Raw genomic sequence first — 21,889 nt, forward strand, 5'->3', positions numbered from 1 at the left:
AGAGGGGCTAAGGCTTCAATAGCAACACCATCTTGATATTTTATAAAACTCTGAGTTAATGTCAGTAACTGGGACAAGTCTCATGGAGCCATACTTCTCAAGGAAGTCTATGATCTCCTCATCTTCTGGTGATTCAAGCAAACCACTCACCATTACTGCATTGGGGACTTTGATACCTGAGCTCGTTATGAACTCCATGTTTAGTAAAGAGTGATCTATAAACAGATAACAAAGAGCTTACACACTTGTAATGTGGCTCACTGCTAACACATAACCAGACTCCTGGTTGGCTCACCACTTGTAACCCGCGTCTCAGGTTAGTGTAACCGATAACTAATTTAAGTAGCTATGAATTAAAGCTGGCTAATATCAGAAGCTCTAGGTACGACTACGGAGCCTGAAATAGTAAAAAGGTCAGCAGAGAACAGACAACACAAAACAGGTAAATTTGAGAAATGTATTATACAAAATTAAAGACAGTTATTTACATTCCCTGCCTACCTAAGCCGGCTTCCTGAGTGCACAGCACACAATAAACCCAAAATAAATAACTTCAAATAAAGAAAGAGTCCATGAAAGTTCTTGGTGTGTGTGTGTTGTTGCAGTATGTATGTTCTTTTCACTACCCGGGTAGGTTTACGTGTGTTCTTATCTGTGTTTCAAATGAAGGCACAGGATGATGATGGTTCCAAAGATGCCACGGCTGGCCACACCAGGCTCTTGGTCCGTTCACTTCTGCGGTTGGCTCGCCACTGACCACCAGGGTCAGATTCAGATGGTCTATCCCTTTCTAAAACCAATACATACAGTACAGAATGCATTAGTTACTATTGCCTCATTTCTGTTCAAATCTAATCAACTTTTCTCCATTCAAATGTCAAATCAAATATAACCAATTGTAAAGGATATAAATACTCTAATCATTATGTAAATGAATAGGTACACATCACACCACATAACATAAGTCAGTTCCAATGAACAACAATCAATCATGTACTTCCATCTCACAGTATAGAAATAAAATCATGAGATTTCTGATACCGGATATTTATGTTTTTAACCTTTTAAATCTATTTATGAATCTTAATAACATTTTAAACATCACATGTTAATATATTTATTCTTTTTAACAGTTAAGATGAACTTCTGCTCCTCATATACATATCAAACATATTTGCAATTAAATGAACTAAATCACCCTTGTTTTTACATATGAAAACAAGAGAATAAATACTCCCTCAATCAAATGACTTTTAAGTCAACAAAACAGGGTATAAAGGCACCTTTAGTGGCGTGAATAGTATACTATCAATGATCTGCTACAGGGGTGACTAGCTTATCTGAGCTAGCAAAACAAACCAAAACAAATTCACATTTAAATGTTAACGATTAGCACGCGGCTAGCGCGATTAGCGATCTTTTATGAGCATCTCAAACAACATAAAACAATCTTAATCTGTGTGTATATGGTATCAAACAGCAAGAATCAGTTTCACAACTCCGATTGGTTTTAAAAGAACGGTATTTCGCGCCATAATGGAGCTAGCACAATCAGCATAACACTCGAATTAGTATTAGCATCCTTACCGGAGGTATCTTGAGAAGCTCGCTGTGCCTTAACTCTCTCTCTCTCACAGCTTTCAACCTAATGGACACACAATATTTCAATATTTGGTACAAGATTTTTCTTCGAATTTCTATCCTTCAGAGGATATTTTTCATAGCAGTCCTTGTTGCTTTCTGGCAACGTCTCCACCGGAGGAAAGGTGTTTTGTTTTTTTATTAAAAAATTCGCTGGGGGTGTATGCGCCACCCTCTGGCGGAATAGAGGGTTGCACTCCAGTAACCTTGTTCGGGTTACACTTTGGTCAGTTCAAAAATATTTTTTGCAATTTTATATTATTTATTTCAAAGAATTAAAAGAGCAGTTTCATGTTGCATTGTTCAACTGGTCGAGGTTGATATGGGATTTAGAAAATAATTAGTAACAAGTAATGGAATAGGATACTTTAGAGAGAGAGAGTAATTAGTAGTAGTAGGCTAAATTACACTGTTGAAGATGTAATTAGTAGTAATTAAATTCTTTTTTTAGAGAGATGTACCCAACACTGTGCATAAATTATGTTAGGAGATTAATGTTTTAAATATAACAGTTTTAATGTAATATTAATTGATTGGAAAAAAATATGAAATAATAGGCTTCTTTTTAAATATGAAACTAAAACCAGGGAACATTTATTTCCACTATCTCAGTTTAATATTCAGTGAGGGGAAGGGGTGTTTGGGAAACAGTCAGTATTTCATTTGATGCCAGTAGTGTGAATGTGTGTGTTTGAACTGTCTGAGCAGCTCCAGATGCAGCAGAGTTCTAACTGTGGTGACATCATATTGAGAATGCGTCATGGCAACTCTAAACGACAACTCTGACTCTGGTCTACTGTTGGTGTGTTAGGAGTAAATCGATTGAAAGACTTGAGACTTTCTGCAGATATTGAATTATTTTAGTATTCGGTGTCCATAATGGCGCTGTTTAGAAGTATATTTAGTCAATTGTTTGGGTGTTTTGCTCACTTTTTGCGCAGAAGGGAGACACCTCAGAGAGCACAGCAGTATGCAGCGCAAGAATTAGCGGCTGGATATAGAGAAGCTGGAGAAAAGAAAAGGAAGGTGAGAAAAAGGAGGAAACAGAAGATTACAGGGCCAACGCCACTTCTTGTGGAGGTCAAACCTCTGCATTCTACAGTCAGATCTTCCTTCTTAAAGCCAATAGAGGGAGAACTCCCAAAGCTTCCAAGTGTCTCCGGACACCTCGCTCTACCAGGCACTCGCCTCAAACCCCTGCCGCCAGTGACAAAACCAGCCGTACATCCTGAACCAGTTCCAGCACCTGAGGATGAGTTATCCCTGCCATCTTCTCCGCTTCAAGTGGATCTTCCCAAACCGTCGGCGGCTCCTTCATGTCCAGATGAAGTTGTTTCCTTCCGACGCTCTTCATCCCAGATGCGTCCTGCGAAACCACAGATGGTTCCATTGGCGGTTCTTCCACGTCCCACTCCAGCACCTGATGAACTGTTTTCCATCCGGTGCTCTTCATCCCAAGTGCGTCCTCCCAAAGGACTTCCTCCGAGCCCCACTCCTGCACCTGATGAAGTCGTTGCTCTGCGACGTCCTCCCAGCCGGAAGCCTCAGCCGTTCACTTCCCCGTTTGAGCCACTTCCACAACTCATGCTGGTTGACATCGAGGATGAGGAGAACGAGTATGTGGAGGACAGAGAGAAGACCATCAGTGACTTACTCGAGACTGAACGCTCCCAAACGCCAGAGGCTGAAATGAGAGCAAGAAAGATGTTTGCCTGGTTGGAGAAGGACAGCGAGGTGCAGGAGGAAGCGTGGGCGAGCGAAGTGGAGGAGATCCAGGGATTTGAGGAAGAGGAAGGTGACCCCAGGGAAATGGGAGACTCCAAGGCCATGCAAGGCCATTCGGATGAGGCGTCTCAGATGGATAAGCACATGATGAGGCTCTTCTGTGTAGCCTCTCCTGACGGCCCCAAGACTGAGACCCAGCACAAAGCGAACTTCCAGTGCAAAAGGAAAGTGCCACTTTTTCTGTTCACCTGGGCAGAGGAGAAGGCCAAGAAACAGGAGGAGAAGAAAATAATCAAAGAGAAGGAGCGAAGAGAAAAAGAGTTGCTGCTTGAGCGCTACACAAACGATCCGAGACTGAAGCACTTGTGGATCAACAAGCACAACCGCAACTACAACTCCTCCTAATGCAGATCATCGTCCCTCCTCACCTTTAACCTGTGTAAATAAAAAAGTTTGCAAACATCCATGACTCCTCCTGACTATGAAAACATAAAACACGTGTAATATGAAGTGAATCAATTTGAACTAATTTGAAAAAAATAATTATTATTTGTTAATCAAGTAAACCATAGTTGCTTCAATCCAGTTAATCTCCATCTTGAAATAATATCAAATGTATTCTTATATTTACTTTATAAAAGTCAGTAAAAAAAAAAGAAAAAAAAAAAGATTTCACTGCAAAAAGCCACAACATAAAGATGGACATCTTTATAATTATTCTAAAAGGCCTTTTACTTGCTTATAAAAAATAAAGACAACAGAAGGCATTTAGTAGATTGTATTCAACAAGTTTTTCAGCAGTTGATCATGCTGACGATTCAGAGGCCTTCAGATATTCTGATATCAAATATGGTGCAATAGACTTTATAGGGTTAACTAACAAATTACATTAATAATTATAATTTTTTGCCAGCATTTTGGGAATAAATTTAATGGAGGATGAAGGGAGTTGAAGGATGATTTTAATGTTTCATTTATGACGTGGAACATCATATTAGAAAGTCTCAGTCTAGTGCATAACTCTTAATGCATGTCTACTGTTTAGAGCACTTGACCTTTTTAAACTAAAGATTGGTTAAATAATACAGATGCTAGACAATTAATCATAACTAATTCTTTCTTTTGTTTATCAGACGGCAGTGAAGTTTGCCACATAAACGCACCCAATCCTTTTTAAAATAATAAAAAATAGAATTTTATTTGAAAAGCCAACCTATAAAGATCACATGGCAATTACAAAATCCTTTGCATAAAGATCATGAAAATCCAAACTCACTATATCAACTTAAATACAAAAAAATAAATAGTTATATTTCTCTAGCCATTTATAAATAGGGCACATATCAGCTGGCAAAAAACAAATGAAAACAAAAAGCACAAAGTTGAAGAACTTAACAAAACTTACATTTAGTCTAAAAGACATTCTTCACTGTTTTGTTCGTAGAATTTTGTGGTGAATTCTAACAGATAATAATAATAATAATAATAATAATGAAAAAAGCATAACCCTGATGACTGACAAAATTGGAAACAGTGTGATGCATCAGAATGAGACGAGTGCAAGTGCTGAGTCTGACCTTGAGGCCTAACGGTACATGTACCAGCATGCAATCGTATATTAACTGTAGCGCTATGGCACATTATTTGTTTCTTAAGAGTGACTATTCCTCTTTTTTCCAGTGCATGAGTGTATATTTATTTCCAGTGAATTACATAATCAGATTCCAAAATTTAAATACTTGTAATTATGTAAGAATAGTAACTTTTTTTATTGAATTCATTACTTAACGTAATCATTGATTCTTCCTAATTTTTATATAGTTTAATCTAGATCAGCCACTAGTCAGGCTAGGCGACTATAAATTCATGGTAAATTGAGAGCACAGCATAAAATATTAATCTTTTTTTTTAGTTAGTGAAAAAACACATTCAAATCAGTGTTATAAACAAGTCAGGTCAAAAGTAAATCAAAGTAGTCAGATTACACTATAAAAATTGTTGTTAGTGATGTAATTACTACATGACACATTTTAGGTAATGTAATTTGTATTCAGTAATGGACTTCAATTTGCAATCTACCACAGCACAAGTAAAAACAAATCTTATTCATTAATATAATTCATTGGAGAGAAGTAGAAACCCTGATATTATTTGAATTCCATGTGTACTTACATATACATTGAAGTCTCGTGGGGCACTGCTAATGTTGCCGGTGGGCGACAGGGATTTGGGCGTATGATCCAGAGAAAAGGCTGTAGGCACAATCTTCATGGACAAGCCGATCACCAGATAACCATATGAACTGAAGGATTCAAATTTAATAATCTATTTCAAATATGCTTCCTTACATAACATCACGGTAAAGAATATTGTATTTAGTGTTTAAGGGTAAGATAATGATTCTGCTCAGCAAAGTTGCCTTTCCTGTTTTCTCCTCATTGTCTTTAATGGCTCTTTGAGTCCCAGTATCACTCAGAACTGATGGGAGTAGCACACGAATGATTCACTGAGAATCTCACCTTTTGTTCTGCAAATGGCTTTCGGACCCAAATGGCCCTTGGAGCCTTATGCTGATTGAATTAGGATTGGCTAGACCCTCAGTCTAGGGTGTTACCTTAACCTGTATACTCATTTACATGCTTTGTTTGAATTTGTCTCCACCCCCAAAAGTCCCTCCTCCTAAAATGCCTATAAGATACCATGTAAAGTTATGTTAGATTAGATCATGTTGGACGTTTCTACAGCCGCGTACGGCGGAGTTCTCAATAAAGAATAACTTCCGTTGAACGCTGTTGGATTACATTTTTATTAAATGTTTAATTTAGTTTTTCCACTGCAATAGTATATAAACTGATAAAGTTTAGTAGACTGATTTCAGATGATTATGGAGTCTCCAGCAAAGAGTCTCCTTTCCTGCTAGACCTGTTTTCTCTATTGTGTTTTAAATGAATCAGATCACTTGATTCTCACCTTTCGGAGCCCAGACGTTGAATCGTTAGGTTGATTGACTTTCACCTTTTGTCTTTAATGGCACTGGGATGGCTCTTGGAATTGGAGTTCCTGGCCAGTATCAGCATGTGAATAGTTATGCTGATTCAATTGGACTCAGAGTAGGGTGTGTTCCTACTTCATTTGCATGCTTTGTTCAGAGTCTCCACCTCTATGTAATCCCTCCCCCTTGGAATGTATATAACTACAATGCATACTGTATTAGATTAGATCATGTTGGAAGTTTCTACAGCCGCGTAAAGTGGAGTTCTCAATAAAGAATAACTTCTGTTGAACGCGATCCCGACTGTCTCACTGGTCTCTGCTTCGAACAAAGAAAACTTTACAACAGACAACTGTCTCACTGGTCTCTGCTTCGATCAAAGAAAACTTTACAACAGATGGTGCCGTGAGCCGGATGGAGAAAAAAGGAGCTTCCTCCAGATTGAAAACTTCAAGCTCAAAGATCTCAACAAAGCTGACTGAGTTCCAGACGCTTCCTCCAGATTGAAAACTTCAAGCTCAAAGATCTCAACAAAGCTGACTGAGTTCCAGACGAATGTTTTCTGTAAAACCAAAGACTGTGAGTTTCACTCCATTCAAAGAACCAATGCAGACCAGTACAAATGTTTTCCTCTGCGCCGTTCAGAGAAGTAGTTAACAAACAGCTGTAGAGTTTGGTTAACTAAAGATAAGCTTCTAAAAAGTTTTCTTTTAGAGATGAAATTGATCCTCTGTTGATGGCAGGGAAGATTAACAGTTACATGTTAATATTGTGTGTATGCTCTTGCTAGAGAAGACCTATCTGTAAGCTAGAGAATTAGCTTTAGAATTAGATTTAGCCTCATGTGCTAATAAGATTGTACCCTCTGTTTGCAAGACAGTATAGAGAAGTTTTTTTTAGTGTTTGTTTGTGGTAACAGAAATTCACAAAATGTTTAGGAAAAGTACTAGACAGATTACACCTTTTTGGACAGATAGTGAATTCAAGTCTTTGTTATCAGAGCACATGGACTCAATCGTGACTGAGGAAGTCAGATTGAATTTAACAAAGAAATTTGGCATTGATCCAGGCAAAGTTTGGTCAATTGAAGATTGTAAGAAGGTACTAGGAGAAAGTATTCGCAAGAACAGTGTGAAAAGTTTTATATGTTGTCACAGAGAATTTGGTTTAACCCTAGCTACAGAACAGTCTAAGCGCAACTCCGAGCTAGAGAAACAGATCAAAGAGCTCCGTGCTAGAATATCTTCGTTGACTAAGAAAGTAAACCGCAACAAAGATGCAGAAAAAACTGATGTGGAAGAAGTTAGTCAGCCTGATAACAATTATCCTGACTTAAAAGCTTTCTTTGAAACAAATGTAGCCATCCAATCAGTAACTGATCAGCCTGTAGATTCAGTGCAGGTTTGTGGGGCTAGGAGAAGATCTCAGGGAACTAAAAGTGTTACTCCGAACTCTTCTGTTGTCCAAATACAAACGGTTGCCAAAACATCTTTAGGTCCTAAGGATATAATAGACTCTCCCAGAGTTTACCCTCAGCACGCACAAATTTTTCTGAATTTAGAAGAGCATTGTTCAGTAAAATGCATCTTTACGACATGTCGTTGCCGGAAGTCACACAGCTGATGTCACAAATTCTAACTGAATCTGAATTCAACAATTTTGAGTCTGCTGTTACTTCCGAACTGCAACATGTCAGTAAAGGCGATTTGAGAGAAGGTGTTTTGAAAATCCTAAAGAATATCTTAGGACCCAAAATCGATTGGTCGAGAGTTACTAGCTGTGTACAAGAGAAAGAAGAAACTGTGAGTGAATATACTGAGAGGTTCTGTCAGACCGCTGCCGCTTACAGCGGAATTGCTGACACTTCAGAGCAGGTGCTAGGTGATAATGGTCCCCTAGTTCGCGCATGGTTTCAGGGTCTTCTGTCAGAACATAAAAAGGCCTTACCTTACTTAGAACTAACATGGTCCAGTAGAACCCTGCAAAGCAACTTGGACAAGTTAGCTACTTGGGAAAGAGACTCTGATGTCAAGGCAAGAGTAAAAATTGCAGCAGCATCCTTTAAGGTCAATTCAGAGAAACAGAAACGCAAAAGTCCTAGAGAAGCCAGTTGTTCTTACTGTGGCAAGCACGGACATTTTGGAAAAGAATGTAGAAAAAACAAAAATAACTTAAGACAAGTTAACAAGGTTAACCAGCTTCTGCTTAGCCTGCTTGATATTCTGAAGCAGCCCCTCCCCTCCTCGTTAAACTCGTGGGGCAACTTGATACGGTGTTAACCATTTAGGCTGTGAGTGCTTAATTTCCCCAGTAACTCACAACAAAGATGAAAGACTTATTTTTGTTTAATAGAACAAAAGGAAAGTGACTGTCTCAGCTTTTGTTTGGGGGACATTCAGTATACTCACAGCCTTAAAATGTTATACTGAATGTTATCTTATGCAGAACATTACAATCAGACACCATCCTCTGTTAATTATGTTTATTAGGACTGATGTTTCACTGGAGAATGGAAATGTGCCAATTTTCTCACACACTGTACAGTGTGTACACAACACAGGGACAGAATAGGACAAGGACAGTGAGGAGCCCAGGAAGAACTGGAAGCAACAGGCTTTCGGGGGCCAACCCTGTGGTGAAGATTCCCTTATAGGCCCTTCCCAACCATAGTCCATCCTCACCTCACTGGTCCATAGGTGTCAAATAAATTAAGAAATAGGGAAAGAATGAAACGACAACAGTAGACTCTGAAAACGATAGAACCATAGTGTTTAAACTGCTACAACCGTAGTGTTTTGAAGAAATACTGCTCTCTGTTTTTCTGTTTTCTGTCTTACAGTGTGCAGATAAAACTTGATGGTTTTTTCCGAGATCCATATGCAACGACCGTCTCATCTGCGTATGAAGCCCCAACCTCAAGAAGACAACCAGACCCACTGCTGAACGAACTATCACCAAAGAAAATGAAAAATACACAACGCAGAAAATTCACGGACCCTAAATTGCATGTTTTGTTTCTGTGTCAGCATGCAATTACAGATGAACAACACAGAGCAAGTTATATGTGCCTGTAACTTACACCAGTTACAAGAATGAACTTTATGTGTCTAAATTTGTATTTTTGTGAGAGTTTTTAAGAACTCTCAAAGAGGGGACTGAAGGATTCAAATTTAAGAATCTATGTCAAATATGCTTCCTTACATAACATCACGGTAAAGAATATTGTATTTAGTGTTTAAGGGTAAGATAATGATTCTGCTCAGCAAAGTTGCCTTTCCTGTTTTCTCCTCATTGTCTTTAATGGCTCTTTGAGTCCCAGTATCACTCAGAACTGATGGGAGTAGCACACGAATGATTCACTGAGAATCGCAAATGGCTTTCGGACCCAAATGGCCCTTGGAGCCTTATGCTGATTGAATTAGGATTGGCTAGACCCTCAGTCTAGGGTGTTACCTTAACCTGTATACTCATTTACATGCTTTGTTTGAATTTGTCTCCACCCCCAAAAGTCCCTCCTCCTAAAATGCCTATAAGATACCATGTAAAGTTATGTTAGATTAGATCATGTTGGACGTTTCTACAGCCGCGTACGGCGGAGTTCTCAATAAAGAATAACTTCCGTTGAACGCGATCCCAACTGTCTCACTGGTCTCTGCTTCGATCAAAGAAAACTTTGCAACAGAACCTTTAAATGCCCAGCAGTTCCCAGGATGCACGTCTGGCTGTAGGGACAAATGGATGAAGAGAAACAGTGATAAAGACAGAAGAGAAAGAGACCATTGGAAATCAAAGCTTGAATTTACAAATGAATACACATGAAATGAGAATTCTCAAAGGTGTCAGACCTGTATGACTACACGTGGTGACTGAGAGAAGTACCACAGCGGGAGGCCAAACAGACTCATCAGTGCCGTTTTGGTGTTGAAGGACTCTGAGCAACGAGTGCTTATGATGCTGCCTCCTACAGACACAAAGAAATGCAGATCTTGTCATATTTTGGCTAGTATCATGCATTAGACGTTCGCCCAACAGTCTGTGGAAATAAACACGAGATTCGAAGTCGTCATGTGATTGGTTGAATTCTACAGGATTTCAAGGAGACGTGTATCGCGCATCCGCCTGGAAACAAAGTCGTTGTGACGCCAAACCCCCTCATGGAATAAGAAAAGTTGTGTTCACAGCTGTGACAATGAGCGCTTATCAGGATCAACTAAATCATTGGGAGATCAGCAGAAAAAAGAAAAACAGCCGTTGCAACAGAGTGAATAGTGGTTAACGTTCTGCATTTATAAAGCGGCATCGAACAGCAATCACACCGAATCGTTGTTCAGACCGTTGATTTGTTACTTTTGGAACAAGCCCAACATAGAAGTTGTTTGCCATAAAAAAGCACCTCTTCAGAGGACCGAATCACAAGCTGCTATTGTGAACGCGCCACTCCGCTGCTGTGTGTGTGTTCCGGTGAGAAGAAAAACTGTTATATATTGGCTCTTTTATATATTGTTCATCCAAAGCATCACTAAATATTTAAAGGGGACCTATTATGCAAAATTCACTTTTGTATGGTGTTTGGACATAAATGTGTGTTGGCAGTGTGTGTACACAACCACCCTACAGTGATAAAAATCCACTCACTCCTTTTTTTTAATTCCCATAAATCATAAGCAGTCTCTCCAAACGACCTGTTTTCAGAATGTGGCTTTAGTGACATCACTAAAGCCACAGGCCCCGCCCACGAGTGTTGACTGACACTGCCGTTATAACTTAGACCTGCCCTGATCGAGTTCACTGCGAGTTGTACACATCAGCCATTGCTGCAGCAATGCACTCACGAGAAGCGTCGAAGCATCTCCCAAGTGTTGAAGGTGTTGTAGCTGGATGTATTCATTCACATAGCTCTCTCTATTTACTCTTGAAATCTGCCAGCCACTGAAGACGAGGTGGATTCATTTTGTTTTCAAAGAAAATGCTCCCTCAACTCTACAGAAATTTGTAAGTATGCAAGTTACTTATGCACTTCGTATACTGTTTACTCAGCTCTAACAGTGATTTTCTGAAGAAAAACTGATGCTTCATCTTTTGTGTGACATACAGTAAACTTTATTAAACTCATCAGTATATTTTGTGTCATCATTCAGACAATTCAGATCGTCAGACCAAGTCCTACAGCAGGCTTGCATTAATAGTGTATACAAGCAATGCCAAATAGGTTATAATCGTAATTAAACTAAACTATACCTGTTCCAACTCCATACAGCATATATTCTCTGACTCTGTAGGCATTTTTATGGTCGAAATGAACACCATTACTGTGACTGTCTGTTTTATTATCATCATCTTCCCTGTTCTGGCTCTGATCGCGGCTGCTTAGGCTCCGCCCCCTGTGCCGTGAACATACACACTCTGGGGACATCAGAGACTTATTTTACATCTTGTGAAAAGGGGCATAATAGGTCCCCTTTAAATGTTAAGTTCTGATCTATCATTCTCTTACTGTTACATGATTCAGTGACATTACAAAGTGAAACTATTGAAGGTGTTTTTCACTGCACGTTTTTCAATTTAAAAAATCTTTCAGTTTTTATCATTTTTTGTGAAATTATTTGGTAGTCAGAGGTGTGTGTGGTTGGGGCGAGATTTCTTTAAGGGGGGGCGCGACCAAAAAATGTTTGAGAACTACTGAACTAAACTGGATTTTCAAAAGTATGCACCAGTTTAAATAAACTTGCACAACGTTCTAGAATGAATTTCACACTGATCTGTTATTGTGGGAACATCGACTTTACATTTTCAAGCCACTAAACATGACGCTGAAGAAAACGAACTGCGACTGAAGCAACCAATACTTGTCAATGTCCTCTTGGGTCGTCCTTGGCCAATGAAAGCTGCAATGGAGCCGTCAGTCTGAAGGACTTGTAGATCGAACTGATATGCCATTTCGAACAAAATCAGGGCAAAACGAACTTCATTTGGAGTTAGTTTTGGGAGTTCAAAGCAGCTTGCCAAAGCAAACTTTCCAGAAAAATTCACTTCGACTAATAAACACCTTTGTACTACCATTGGCCCGCGCCGATTACATAATAGGTAGGTTTCCCAATCTCTAATTCCATGTTGTACAGTTCTACAATACGCGAAAAACTTTTAAAAACAATTTGAAATCCATCCATAGTTAACATCATTACAATACCTCCAGATTCCAATGCATAGTCCAGCAGACCAGTGCGGTCTTCAGAGTAGAGCTTCACTGCATTGTTGACAATCAACTGTACATGCTGAGGAGAAAGATCAACAAAACACAAAAGCAGCATTACATATCTGACAATAATTGGGTTACTTATTAATTAGCATTCTCAAAGACGAGTTCTCAAAAGCTTACTTCCTCAGAGAGGCCTGCCTCCCCTGTGGCTTGTAGTACAGTCTGAGTGATTGTCTCTTTAGTAGGCCTTGACTTGCCCTCCTCTACCTGAAGGGACAGGTTACCCAGAATGCTGCTCTCCAGCATGCTGAGTGAAGCCTGAAGTTCAGTGGTGCTCACAAAGTGATCAGAGAGCCACTGCAGGAGAGATTCAGGAAGCTCCAGCTCTACTGCTCGGTCACTGCCGTAAAACAGAGACTTGATTTCCCTTTCCACCTGCTCGGACACCTGCAAGAGAACAGATCCAGGAGTTAGGACACCATTTAAGACTGTTCAGACTGATCTGCCTTTTGGTATATTAGACTCTTTAGTTGTCATCTCATTTTTAGTTGTCAAAAACCCCCCAAAAAACTTCAAAATACTTTTAACTACTGCAAAGCAAATGTGATGCAATACATTTTATTTGTATATATTGTTATATGAAATTTATAAGACCACATAATAGGAGAATTACCAGTATTAACCCCAGATTAATTCAATCAATGGAATTTAACTAGTGACTGCTCAAAAACGGTCCAAATTTATGAAACCTACATATTAACAAAACAAATATTACACAAATATTTTGTTTGAAAATATTCTACTTAACTTTTTATGAAAAAGAAGCTGCAATTGTTCATCAATAAGTGAATTTCTCCTTTTTCAGACCTACTTTCCTTATTCAAATGTAGACACTTTAGGATCTGTATCACATGAACTACAGCCTAAAGGGGTGTAGAGCAAAAGTTCAGATTTATGAAATGTCGGCTAAATTTGTTGTCTGTTTGTAGTGCTATTGTTGTCTGTAAAAATGTGTGTGCATGCATATTCATATTTATCAACAAAATTCAGTCCTGAAGGCAGTGGTTTTCAATCCTGGTCTTGGGGACCCACCACTCTGCACATTTCCTGTCTCTTATCTTATCTTGTTAACACACCTTTTTTTAAAAACTAAAAATCGGAAAACGTATGCGTTTTGGCAATTCTAACGGTCACCACATTTTCAAAGTTTGGTTTGCATACTAAAAACTAGGTGGTTTTTAGAAAAGTTTAACATTTCTTGCATTATAAGCGCTAAACAATAAGTGTTAATGTCAGGTATAAAAACTAGGTACTGCAAACACTTATAGATAACAGATGGCATGGAGCACTTACTGAGCTTGAAAAGGAGGCCAGCTGCTCACATTTGTCTCTGCATCCCACCAGCCCCTGCACATCATCTCTGATGCGCTCCAAAGCCTCCTCTAGCCTCCTCACCTCTGCCAGCAAAGCCTCACTGGAGCCGCTTTCATCCTCCTCGCTGAAGAGAAACAGACATGCTTTACATTACAACATCCATTTACATGAAGTACCTGGAATATTACTTCAATCTGGTTTAATGTTTGAAAGACATCACTGTTGACTGTTTAAAGATAATAACCTGGGATCAGGGGTGGGCGCCTCAGCCTCAGGAATCTTTTGCAATGCGGGCTCTTGTTTTCTCCGCAGCTCCTAAATTGAACACATTAAATTGAAATCACCAGTTCTGCTGAATCTGTTGAATGTTGCTTATGGAATCAGAGGTCATTATATCATACTCAAAAAGCATGGGTACTGTGATGTGAAAGTTCAGAGTAACTTTGGGCCAGTGGTTTAGAGCCTTCCACAACCAAAACTAAATCCTGCAGCATGCTGATATAAACCACCTTGTGTGTTCCTGGTACAATTTGAATGTCACACCTCAGTTTTGCGTGCCAATGTCTGGAGCAGAGCCTCAGCTTCGGCGAGTCGAGTATTCTCTGACTGTTGCTCTTCTGCATGCTTTTCCTGACGCTGCAGACAGAAGCAAAACACATCAAATCAGGAACTAATTAATATGCTAAACAAGGACTTTCATTTTTCAATTAACTGAATTTAATCACAAAAAAAAGGCATTACATAACATATAACTGAAAATAAACATGTTAAGAATGGTGTTAAACTAAGAACAATGTAAAAGTTATGTCAGGATGTTAATCTCTAGTCGTCTCTGTGCTCTACACAGCTGGGAGTGAGTTTAGCTCACCCAAGTTACTCTTTTATCGTGAACTTCATAAACAGTTCACAAGTTTTGGGGTAGAAAAAAAAAAGTAAGTTCTTGAAGTCTTATACCATGTCCTAACCAGATGCAATTTGATAAGATTCCAGTGACAAGTGATTTCTCTGCAACTACGAGACGAAAAAAAAAAAAAAAGCCAATCAGAAGAGTGTGTGGGCAGGCTCTATGCACGCACACGGCACTCGCAACGAAGTGGATAAGTACATAATCAAATTCATAAATATTACAGCATTTTAATATTAAAAATACTAATTGAGTTACTGAAACGATCTTTGTCATAGACCCAACTCAATGTGAACAAAAGTGTATTCTAATGGCTTCTGTGACTAACAGTATAGCAGACTACATGCATTAAAATATCAGTTGACACTATATCTCCCAATACTATGTCTTATGATATTTAAATTAATACTTAGTTGTGATCAAAACACGTTGTTACCCTCGATACAAACTACAGATGCAATGTAATGCAATGATGACTGAGAGATCATAATCATAAGCCTGATGTATCATTTGAACATGATTTTTCTAAAAATTATGTATTAAAAGCAAACCTTAGTTGCTTCACTCCAATAAGTGCTCATCTTGAAATATATCTAACAATATAAAAGTTCTTCTTACATCTACTTAAATATCTGTAAAGATTTCACCACAAAAAGAAAAGTGGAGGACATTTTTTACAATTATAATAAGGCCTTTTGCTGGCTAAAAAAAGTATGAACTATTAATCAGATGAAAGGTTTTAACGGGTTTTTCATCAACGTTTTGATCATGCTGATAATTTAGAGATCTTAGAAATGTGTATAAACATGAGGCAATAGGCCTTATGGGATTAAGCATGATGTCACCTGTTGCGTGTTCTTGGCCTCTTTCTGCACTTCTCCCTTCAGCAGGCTGAATCTCTCCTCCAGCAGGTCTCCTATCCACTGGCCCAGGCTCTCTCTGTCTGTGTGTCTGTGAAGCTCTGACCGCAGCGTGTTATAGAGACTGAGCACTTCAGTGTGCTGCTCTTCCTGCCTGAGCAAACCCCCTGCCACTCGATCCCACAGCTGAGACAAGCTCTCCTCCAAATGCATCATCCTCTCTGCCTCCACTGACAGCACAGATGGCCTCTGGGAGGAGCGAGACATGATAGGGTAAGATGCCCAGCTTAAGAACAATGTGCTTATACTTTTACATGGTAACATATTTAGATCTACGTTTAGCATCAACCAGAACATTAAATGAAATAAATCAAACATTTGCTCATTTACTCGCCAACAAAATTACTAAAACTGGTCATATTGCCCTACTACTGTGATGAGATGGACCCCTACCTGAGGCGAGAAGACCCCCTGGCTCAACTTTTACACTTTTGATATTCTTATTTACATTTTTTTTAACGTGTCATTAAATGTTCAAGAGCCCCTGTGGTGGATATCATGTGTTTAATGTTGATTATATGCCTATGTGGTGGTTTTTTAAATATGCTTTAAGACAAACCATGTGCAAATTCATCAGCCAACACCATTGCTGAGTATTTTCTCCTTAAAACTGCAGTTTACCAAAGACAGTCTCAAAAACACGGTTTGAAATTGCACGCTCTCAACTTCAAAAACATGTTGTAACCAATCACATCTCAAACGCGGGTGGGCTTTAGCATATTACTATGCTGCGAAGTAATCCTTTGCACAAAGTTCATGAAAATCCAAACTGACCTTATCAACTTAAATACAAAAAATAAATAGTGATATTTCTCTAGCCATTTATAAATTGGGCACATATCACAGGGTTTCTGCACACTTTTTAAAGTCAAATTTAAGGCTTTTAAGACTTTTTTAAGACCCGAAGAAATCAAAATGAATACCATGCATTAGGGGTGTGCAATATTGAAAAAATATGTCTCCATACTTTCAGTTTTGTTGATAATGATTAGATAATATTTTACTGATTGTGTTTCTGTGCTTGGTGCCATGGCTGGTTTAGGCCTGTTGTTGACAGCTGACTGACGAAGATATTCATATTTTTCATATTCTATGCAGTGGTCAGTTCACAGCAGTGACAGAAGTTAACATTTTTTATTAAGGGGTAATATTCGCCATCTTAAATTGATTTCCAGGGGCATTTTCACCTATATATGGACATTTGTAGATGTATGCATCACCTTTTATGTCAAATTCTAACATTAAAATTAAATTCTATTAGAATAATTACACAATACCACGGTTACCAGTCAAATTAAATCAATAAATCAAAATCCATCTTTGCAGAGGTGAGACAGAAGTGGCATCAGATCTGGCATTAATATATTTACATTGCATTTACAATTGCATAAATAAAGCTATGAGATTGTTAAATATGAACTAATTTCTAATTTAACGTTCTAATTAAAGGGTACTTTAAATGTGAAACTAAAACTGCCAGTATGTGGCAGCAAGTCACTGTCGTAATAAGTGAGTTGAGGGAGTCATTCATTCAACCGATTTGTTCAAACGACTGATTATTTCGGGAAAGAAGCAAGTGATTGTTCATTGAATCATTAAATTGATTCGTTCAAAACGCGGATTCCATTCAAAAAATCATCGCTGTCTGTTGCATTGAGACTGCTATGGCTTCATTTTGAAATTCTCGTCTGCGAAATAAAGGGAAAACAAACAATATTGACAATATTGTTTATAAATGTATCTCACAATGTTAATTTATTGTTAATTTAACTGTTATATAAAATAAATGTCACATTTGCAATTGTGCACGGTAAAACGGAACTCTTGCTGATGTGATATTGTAGGCCTATGATAACAACATAATATGATATAATAAATATAAGACAAAAACTCATTTGTGGGCGCCAGTGGCGGCTCCAGAGATTTTCTGTTGCAGGTGCTATGGGGATGCTCAACACTTAAGAGAAGGTGCTTTGAATTTTGGGGCGTTTCATTATGGAGGTCGCATCGGACCACCATAATGAAACGCCATCATGAACAACACCATAATGAAAGTATACACATGCGTACATGCCCACATTAACTATACTCGTTTTGCGACTATAAGTATATATATACTGTATATATATATGTAAAAGTATTCAAGGGCTATAGACAGGGACGCAACTACCAAGTGTCAGAGGGGTATGCAGCAACATTTTTGGCAATCATCAATCTGGTGCACTTTGAGAGTTAAAAATTAAAAGCTCCAACCCATATTCAGTGTGCAAATTAAACAAAGAAAAAAATCAAACCTCTTTTAGTTAGTGTCAGTCTACATTACACTACTACATAATAATAGTTAATTAATCCCATGATAGTAATAGCCATATATTGTAAAACAAATGCACTGAAAAATAAAGGAAACTTTCATAATTGATTTTGTACTAATTTCTATACTTGAAAGAGTATATTTCTATACTTCACATTAAAGATGTGATTGGGCCAGCCCAGTGTCAATCAAGAAAAGAACCAATGGGCCGCTGATCTACGCGTTTCATGGGGTGTCAGAAAAAAAAAACGAACGCTGACTTTTTTTAACCAATGCATTACACCGGCACTAACCCATGCGCCGCCAATTAAGCAAAACAAAACGAATGGGCCGCCGATGTACGAGTTTTATGGGCCGTTAAGACAAAAAAAAAAAAGTATGAGATCTATCGGCCCAAAAAGCACGTCGGCCCACCGGGAATCTCCCGGATGGCCAGTAGTCTACATGCCTGGACGTCACACTTTAAATCCTACCTGTTGCCTTTCACCATCCACTTATTTACAGTAGCTGCTGTCGCATCAATTGACATGCCATCTCCTTTTCCCTCTTTCTCTTTCTAGTCCCCGACAGCTTTTTTTGCTTTCTCCATCTTTTTCGACGACAACTCACTAACGTTACTCGTTCCTGCTCGCTCAGCGCTCACGGCGACCGCGCCCGCCAGCGCGCGTCCGCTCGCGATTTTTAAATTATTATTTAATTCCTGTTTTTAACAACATGAAAAAGACTATTCAAACATGACATTAAAATATAAATATAAAAAAATTACAGACATTTCTTGGGGGTGCTGGGCAGGTGCTATGGCTATTATAGGGGGAGCTACAGCACCACCTGGCTCCTCCCTGGCGCCACCACTGGTGGGCGCTAGTAGTAGAAGGCTAAATTACACTGTTGAAGATGTAATTAGTAGCTAGTAATTACATTATTTTTTTTAGAGATGTACCCAACACTGTGCATTAAGTATGTTAGGAGATTAATGTTTTAAATATAAACAGTTTTAATGTACAAATATTAATTGATTGAAAAATTAAAATATAAAAGGCTTAAACCAGGGAACATTTATTTCCACTATCTCAGTTTAATATTCAGTGAGGGGAAGGAGTGTTTGGGAAACAGTCAGTATTTCATTTGATGCCAGTAGTGTGAATGTGTGTGTTTGAACTGTCTGAGCAGCTCCAGATGCAGCAGAGTTCTAACTGTGGTGACATCATATTGAGAATGCGTCATGGCAACTCTAAACGACAACTCTGACTCTGGTCTACTGTTGGTGTGTTAGGAGTAAATCGATTGAAAGACTTGAGACTTTCTGCAGATATTGAATTCTTTTAGCATTCGGTGTCCATAATGGCGCTGTTTAGCAGTATATTTAGTAAATTGTTTGGGTGTTTTGCTCACTTTTTGCGCAGAAGGGAGACACCTCAGAGAGCACAGCAGTATGCAGCGCAAGAATTAGCGGCTGGATATAGAGAAGCTGGAGAAAAGAAAAGGAAGGTGAGAAAACGGAGGAAACAGAAGATTACAGGGCCAACGCCACTTCTTGTGGAGGTCAAACCTCTGCATTCTACAGTCAGATCTTCCTTCTTAAAGCCAATAGAGGGAGAACTCCCAAAGCTTCCAAGTGTCTCCGGACACCTCGCTCTACCAGGCACTCGCCTCAAACCCCTGCCGCCAGTGACAAAACCAGCCGTGCATCCTGAACCAGTTCCAGCACCTGAGGATGAGTTATCCCTGCCATCTTCTCCGCTTCAAGTAAATCCTCCCAAACCGTCGGCGGCTCCTTCATGTCCAGAGGAAGTTGTTTCCTTCCGACGCTCTTCATCCCAGATGCGTCCTGCGAAACCACAGATGCATCCATTGGCGGTTCCTCCGCGTCCCACTCCAGCACCTGATGCACTGTTTTCCATCCGACGCTCTTCATCCCAAATGCGTCCTGCAAAACCACAGATGCATCCATTGGCGGTTCCTCCACGTCCCACTCCAGCACCTGATGCACTGTTTTCCATCCGGTGCTCTTCATCCCAAATGCGTCCTGCAAAACCACAGATGCATCCATTGGCGGTTCCTCCACGTCCCACTCCAGCACCTGATGCACTGTTTTCCATCCGGTGCTCTTCATCCCAAGTGCGTCCTCCCAAAGGACTTCCTCCGAGCCCCACTCCTGCACCTGATGAAGTCGTTGCTCTGCGACGTCCTCCCAGCCGGAAGCCTCAGCCGTTCACTTCCCCGTTTGAGCCACTTCCACAACTCATGCTGGTTGACATCGAGGATGAGGAGAACGAGCATGTGGAGGACAGAGAGAAGACCATCAGTGACTTACTCGAGACTGAACGCTCCCAAACGCCAGAGGCTGAAATGAGAGCGAGAAAGATGTTTGCCTGGTTGGAGAAGGACAGCGAGGTGCAGGAGGAAGCGTGGGCGAGCGAAGTGGAGGAGACCCAGGGATTTGAGGAAGAGGAAGGTGACCCCAGGGAAATGGGAGACTCCAAGGCCATGCAAGGCCATTTGGATGAGGCGTCTCAGATCGATGAGCACATGATGAGGCTCTTCTGTGTAGCCTCTCCTGACGGCCCCAAGACTGAGACCCAGCACAAGGCGACCGTCCAGAAAATGTGCAAAAGGAAAGTGCCACTTTTTCTGTTCACCTGGGCAGAGGAGAAGGCCAAGAAACAGGAGGAGAAGAAAATAATCAAAGAGAAGGAGCGAAGAGAAAAAGAGTTGCTGCTTGAGCGCTACACAAACGATCCGAGACTGAAGCACTTGTGGATCAACAAGCACAACCGCAACTACAACTCCTCCTAATGCAGATCATCGTCCCTCCTCACCTTTAACCTGTGTAAATAAAAAAGTTTGCAAACTAAAAGTTTAAAGATCCATGACTCCTCCTGACTATGAAAACATAAAACACGTGTAATATGAAGTGAATCAATTTGAACTAATTTGAAAAAAATAATTATTATTTGTTAATCAAGTAAACCATAGTTGCTTCAATCCAGTTAATCTCCATCTTGAAATAATATCAAATGTATTCTTATATTTACTTTATAAAAGTCAGTAAAAATAAATATAATTATTCTAAAAGGCCTTTTACTTGCTTATAAAAAAATAAAGACAACAGAAGGCATTTAGTAGATTGTATTCAACAAGTTTTTCAGCAGTTGATCATGCTGACGATTCAGAGGCCTTCAGATATTCTGATATCAAATATGATGCAATAGACTTTATAGGGTTAACTAACAAATTACATTAATAATTATAATTTTTTGCCAGCATTTTGGGAATAAATTTAGTGGAGGATGAAGGGAGTTGAAGGATGATTTTAATGTTTCATTTATGACGTGGAACATCATATTAGAAAGTCTCAGTCTAGTGCATAACTCTTAATGCATGTCTACTGTTTAGAGCACTTGACCTTTTTAAACTAAAGATTGGTTAAATAATACAGATGCTAGACAATTAATCATAACTAATTCTTTCTTTTGTTTATCAGACGGCAGTGAAGTTTGCCACATAAACGCACCCAATCCTTTTTAAAATAATAAAAAATAGAATTTTATTTGAAAGGCCAACCTATAAAGATCACATGGCAATTACAAAATCCTTTGCATAAAGATCATGAAAATCCAAACTCACTATATCAACTTAAATACAAAAAAATAAATAGTTATATTTCTCTAGCCATTTATAAATAGGGCACATATCAGCTGGCAAAAAACAAATGAAAACAAAAAGCACAAAGTTGAAGAACTTAACAAAACTTACATTTAGTCTAAAAGACATTCTTCACTGTTTTGTTCGTAGAATTTTGTGGTGAATTCTAACAGATAATAAT

At 39.1% G+C, this 21,889-nt stretch overlaps 1 protein-coding gene across 5 annotated transcripts in view; it reads right to left on the minus strand.

Moving 5' to 3' along the window:
- Window positions 1-480: 480 nt before the first annotated feature.
- The window catches only part of LOC311095721 (uncharacterized protein), a 98,956-nt gene continuing 77,547 nt past the window's right edge, over window positions 481-21,889 (minus strand). For 3 of the 5 annotated variants that reach the window (XM_084134402.1, XM_084134403.1, XM_084134404.1), the window contains 8 exons: window positions 15,678-15,941; window positions 14,472-14,564; window positions 14,173-14,243; window positions 13,908-14,052; window positions 12,735-13,001; window positions 12,546-12,630; window positions 10,204-10,319; window positions 5,502-10,080 (listed from right to left, as the gene is read on the minus strand). In XM_084134402.1, coding sequence (XP_083990528.1) covers window positions 9,916-10,080; window positions 10,204-10,319; window positions 12,546-12,630; window positions 12,735-13,001; window positions 13,908-14,052; window positions 14,173-14,243; window positions 14,472-14,564; window positions 15,678-15,941 — 1,206 coding nt within the window. In that variant the 3' untranslated portion in view covers window positions 5,502-9,915. Of the gene's footprint in view, window positions 791-3,689; window positions 3,802-5,501; window positions 10,081-10,203; window positions 10,320-12,545; window positions 12,631-12,734; window positions 13,002-13,907; window positions 14,053-14,172; window positions 14,244-14,471; window positions 14,565-15,677; window positions 15,942-21,889 lie in introns of those variants that run through there. The other 2 variants (XR_014608893.1, XR_014608894.1) reach the window with 2 other exon arrangements.

The sequence above is a fragment of the Abramis brama genome (genome assembly GCF_963993115.1).
Source record: "Abramis brama genome assembly, chromosome: 14".
Classification (NCBI taxonomy): Eukaryota; Metazoa; Chordata; class Actinopteri; order Cypriniformes; family Leuciscidae; genus Abramis; species Abramis brama.